Source organism: Vicia villosa, linkage group LG5 (genome assembly GCF_029867415.1).
Source record: "Vicia villosa cultivar HV-30 ecotype Madison, WI linkage group LG5, Vvil1.0, whole genome shotgun sequence".
NCBI classification, from domain to species: domain Eukaryota; kingdom Viridiplantae; phylum Streptophyta; class Magnoliopsida; order Fabales; family Fabaceae; genus Vicia; species Vicia villosa.
The window spans coordinates 110,831,813-110,837,130 of record NC_081184.1 but is presented as its reverse complement, the minus strand read 5'-3'; the positions used below and the strand labels follow the sequence as shown (position 1 = coordinate 110,837,130).

The following is a 5,318-nucleotide window of genomic DNA, read 5'->3' as shown; positions in this document are numbered from 1 at the left end:
CCACCCTCCCTCTCCCACTCTCCAATCAACTCTCACCTCTTAATAAATCTTAGGTTACTCTGTTTCTTACTTTACCATGGTGGCCAAAAACCTAGAAACAACCATGGTGGCCAAAATTCTCTACATTGCCTTCATCATCTACACAATGTCGGTCATTGAAGCTAGAATTCCAGGAATTTACTCTGGTGGTCAATGGCAAACTGCTCACGCTACTTTTTACGGCGGATCTGATGCTTCCGGCACCATGGGTATGTACAGTACAATGTACCTAATTAAACATTAAAATAAATATTTATGTTGTGTTAATTTGTTAAATTGGTGTTTAGGAGGAGCATGCGGCTATGGAAATTTGTACAGTCAGGGCTACGGAGTGAACACGGCAGCATTGAGCACTGCTTTGTTCAACAGTGGTCTGAGCTGTGGTGCGTGTTTTGAGATAAAGTGTGCTAACGACAGAGAATGGTGTCATTCGGGAAGTCCTTCCATTTTAATCACTGCAACTAACTTTTGTCCTCCCAATTTCGCTCTTCCAAATGATAATGGCGGTTGGTGTAACCCTCCTCGTCCTCATTTTGATCTTGCCATGCCTATGTTTCTTAAGATTGCTGAGTATCGCGCCGGTATCGTCCCAGTTGCTTATCGCAGGTTAGTTCAATTTTCCTCTAAGCACAATTACAGAGAATAAATTAAACTAGAGAGTTTCTGTTTATTTTTAATTTTTAATTAATGCTGCTAGAGTTAATAAAAAAAAGGAAACGAAGCTTACAGTATTGACCCTAGTTACATTATTCATTTCCGTATATGTTTGCTTGAGTCAAATTGATGGCATTTTGGACTTTTTGTTACGTGAAAAAACTCTGCAGTTCACACATGATCCGTGTCTGATTCATGAGGTGGGGTAAGGTAACGAAACCCCTGCAAGAAACTACCCACGTATCTTCTTCCTATTGGTCAATAACATTTTCGTTGTTTTCGTACTAAATTAATTATACAAATATAGCATAAGGATGTTAAGTGATAGCATGATAGAACTGTTTGTTCATTAAGGATGTTCATTTTTTTCCTGGTTTGTTATTGTACTTTTGAATTCATGCTTTCTAACTTTTTAGTTACTTTCGGTTTTGTTTTTGCTTTATAATTATCTATCTTAATTACGTCCATTCCTATTTAATATGCACATCTACTCAACCATGAAAAAAAATTGATACTAATTTAAGATAAGTGATATAGACTGTACATAAAAAAGTTGAAATTGATATTAATTATGGTAGGGTATATATACTATAAAAAAAGTCTATAGCATATGTGTAAAAATAAGAAAAAGATTAGAGATGTGAAAAGTCAAAAGTGGTGACGTTATTGTTTGTTATTTACGCAGGGTGCCATGTAGAAAGCGCGGGGGAATAAGATTCACCGTGAATGGATTCCGTTACTTTAACCTGGTGCTAATTAGCAACGTGGCGGGTGCTGGTGATATCGTGCGCGCTTACGTGAAAGGAACCCGAACCGGGTGGATGCCACTGAGCCGAAACTGGGGTCAGAACTGGCAATCAAACGCGGTTTTGGTGGGCCAGGCTCTGTCTTTCCGTGTCTCAAGCAGTGACCGTAGATCTTCAACTTCATGGAATATTGCTCCTCCTAATTGGCAATTTGGTCAAACTTTCACTGGAAAAAATTTTAGAGTCTAATGATGACATTGAGAAAATTTGGTCAAACTAAGTTTTTTTTTACTATTTCTAGTTGGTGTTTTTTTTTTTTTTTTTACTTATGCATGGTGAGAATGAGATGAAGATAGAGAGAGAATGACAATTTAATTGTGACTAGGTGTTGATTTGTCTTTCTTGCTATTGGTAGGGTTTGATATGATAATTATATTAATATAATGAAGGTGCAAGAGTAAGATTGTACTTTGAATTTGTATGCTACTACTAGAGAGGTTAACTGGAAGTGAAAAGGGAAAGCGAAAGCTAAAAGGGTGAAAGGAAGTGTAGGAAATGCTGAAGTGGTTAATAAAAATAGTGACCCGCAGCTAATTTGTATTTTTATAGAATGGTGATGATGGTGTAATATACTACTAATATATTAATTACCATTTGCTTATAACTCATGCTCTAATGTGTTTTTTCTTTTTTATGAAACTTTATTATCTCTAGTTGACTTTTTAAATTAGACAAAGTTTAACTAAATTAAAATTGTATATGTTGGATAAGTATTCTAAGTTCTAACTTACAATACATACCGATAATGGTTACATGCAGTTAGTCTTTGACGCACTCATTATGTGAATTGTTTAATCATGATTAAATAATTCATATTTAAATGTGATATAAAATAAAAAGGAAAATACTTTCCTTTAAATTGTTTGATCATTGACAAGACCATCACCGAAATTATGATTGTAGTTAATTCAACTTCATAATTTGTTAGACTTCTTAATATTAAAATTAAAGTTAAATTTGACAAAAACTTTCCTCTTATATTTATATGTTTATTGAGATTTAAAATTTTGTCTGCAACAACTACGATCATTCATTCTAAGGTTTGTTCATGTCAAGGTGGTAAAATGTTTTGTATATGATTTGCTGAAAGAAAACATAGAGTCTTTCCCATTAAGGAAATTGGCTACATATAAAAGACTTCTTGGGTTTGAGTTGGACGCTTAGAAAGCTGATTTCCTAATCTTTTCAGTCAACATCGTGGGAACATGAGAAGATCAGGCTCTTCATCAAATATTGGGTGACTGGTTTTCTCATGTGACTCCTTTCTACAGTTGATTAGTGATTGGGCACCTCATCAACCACATTTGGCGAGTAAATAGATCATCCCAAAAAGATGAAGCTCAACTGGAAGACCTATCACCATGTTATTGGTGACTTCTGTAACACCCCAAATCTACCCAACAGTTGTATTAAAATCAGAGTATAAATATTTCACAAACAACACAAGGGATGTCATATTTCAACTTAGAATGCAACATGTACTTTTCTTCAAATTAAATCAGCTCTTAATACCACGCAGCGGAATCATAAAATCATACTTTCTTCAATTGAAAAATAACTTATAATTATTAATATTCAACTAACAACTTTTTAGAACAACTATAATGTCACAACGTCAACTGTATAATTATTTAACAACTAATTTAATAATAACAACATAGAACAATCATAATCTCATCCCGAGTGCTACATATCATAGCAAGACCCTCTCGACTTATCATAAGCAACATAAAGACTTCATAAAGATACGTCAACATCTACCGCTATACTTGAGTACCTGTTCATTTCTCATGGTAGGGGAAACATTAGCAGAAGGGGTGGGATATCGAAAATTATAAACAGAAGAATGATAATCAATATGTATTATATGAGAATCATACAATTTACTACTATTACAACAACAACAAGTAATCGTCAAACAACAACATAGTCTTCAACAAATAAAACATAAAAAAACAGTTAGACAACTCAATAAAAACAACTTATACAACGACAACAACTTAATATCAACTTAATACTTACATCCACTTAGTAACGGCAACAAAACAACAATTGATAATCACAACAATATAGCAACTTACAACAACTTTAATAACAACAGCTTAATGGCAACAACAAAATAACAAACGACTCATTATACGACTCAACTATGCACATGCATGTGGATCCATTGGAGTAGAACTCCCAACTTAAAACATGCCAGGTTATCGAGGCATTTCAACAAGGCATAAGCCTTCAACGTGGTGGCATCAAGGCCAAGGCATAAGCCTTCAACTTTCAACGCGGTGTCAATCTAAGCCAACTTATGATGCAAATGAAATGAGTGCAACAATCACATACAACAACAACAATCAAAGTCACAACACAACAACTTACCAACACTGTACCAACAAAAGCGGTACTCAACGTTGCTTTAACACTGGCCATAGGCCTACAACTTGATCAACATATCACAACAACTTATAACCAACGGCATATTCGACAGCAACTTAATTCGTACAACATTAGTCATAAGACCTGCAACTTAATACTATCCATAACCCATGATGATTCAACTAAAACAACTGCATCAGTCAAACAACGTATTCAACATAATCCCAACACAATCATCCAATCTACCTTACCTACTTGTACCTACGAACGACTACGACAAAATTCGGTTAATTCTGGTTAATTAATTATACCGCTTACAACTACTAACTTCGGCTAATCGGTATTGCTTTTATCTACTAATCCACATTGTCATCAAAATACACTACTGCTATCACCTTCATATTTCATGTTATTACTCTGTTATTTCTTGTATAACTCTCTTATCTGCACTACTATTATGATTCATATTAATTCTATTAATCCATTTTTCCTACAATGCTATCAGCATGTTGTTACTGAAAGATAATTCCTGCAGTTTCCTTTTATTCAAATTATAGTGGTTAAATATATAGTTAAAGTTCTAAAGCAACTAACAACAATGCCAGCAACTTAATAAGACAAAATAGGGACACATGACCTCACCATCTCCAAGGGACAGTCGTCCCCTTCTCTCTTCCCCCAAGGTCGTACGTCTCCCCTTTTTAAGGGCCCATGGAGGCGCCCGTCTCACTCCCCCTCTCCCAGGGAGGCGCCCGTCTCCAACTTCTAAGGGGTGCCCACCTCCCATTGGTCGCCTCCGTCTTCATTGCTTCACCCTTTTCTCATCTGCAACTTATATACTCCTACTTTTCTCGTACGGGTTCAATTTCAATTCTACCCAGGCTATGTTAAAATCCCAATTTCACGACATGATACTACCCGAAATAACCACATTAAATTCAACATAACACTTCCATCGATAATGACCAAATGATTATCTGATCGATCACAACATTAACACGAACAACAATAGAAAATTATACAAATTCCAATCCCACATACTAATTATCACTATCTCGGTTATAAGATTTGAACCCACCCTTACCTTATATTTAAAGGCCGCTCTACTCCGATCGAATTCCTAATTTCCGGTTCCGGCTGTGCACTTCTCGTATCCTCTTCTTCAACCATTGAGCTTCCAAACCCTTGTTTTGTTTCTATTCTCACGTACAACCATAAAAACCTATTTATTTTCTTCCCTTGTTTTATTATAATAAAACCAATTCTATTAGCAAATCAAATATTCTACTAGTCTTATGTCCTTATTGGGCCAACTAAACGCACCTCCAAATTTGCTAGTTATCACACCACTACTAAGTCCAACTGAATTAACTAATTACCTTCCAAGATAATAATATTATTTCTAATATTATTTCTTCGATTAAACCGACTAAATACTCGACTATC

At 35.2% G+C, this 5,318-nt stretch overlaps 1 protein-coding gene across 1 annotated transcript; it reads left to right on the top strand.

Annotated features, from left to right (window-relative positions):
• Positions 1–2,107, top strand: LOC131602001 (expansin-A4). Its single transcript, XM_058873943.1, has 3 exons — positions 1–248; positions 327–645; positions 1,379–2,107. The coding sequence occupies exons 1-3, from the start codon at positions 77–79 to the stop codon at positions 1,686–1,688; spliced, it is 801 nt and encodes a 266-aa protein (XP_058729926.1). The 5' UTR covers positions 1–76; the 3' UTR covers positions 1,689–2,107.
• Positions 2,108–5,318: the final 3,211 nt, after the last annotated feature.

What these genes read in the sequence shown, in the direction of transcription:
- LOC131602001 (XM_058873943.1), top strand. Translation starts at nt 77, where the DNA reads ATGGTGGCCAAAAACCTAGAAACAACCATGGTGGCCAAAATTCTCTAC. An exon ending in TGATGCTTCCGGCACCATGG is followed by an intron (nt 249 to 326) that starts GTATGTACAGTA and finishes ATTGGTGTTTAG; the next exon opens with GAGGAGCATGCGGCTATGGA. An exon ending in GTCCCAGTTGCTTATCGCAG is followed by an intron (nt 646 to 1,378) that starts GTTAGTTCAATT and finishes TTATTTACGCAG; the next exon opens with GGTGCCATGTAGAAAGCGCG.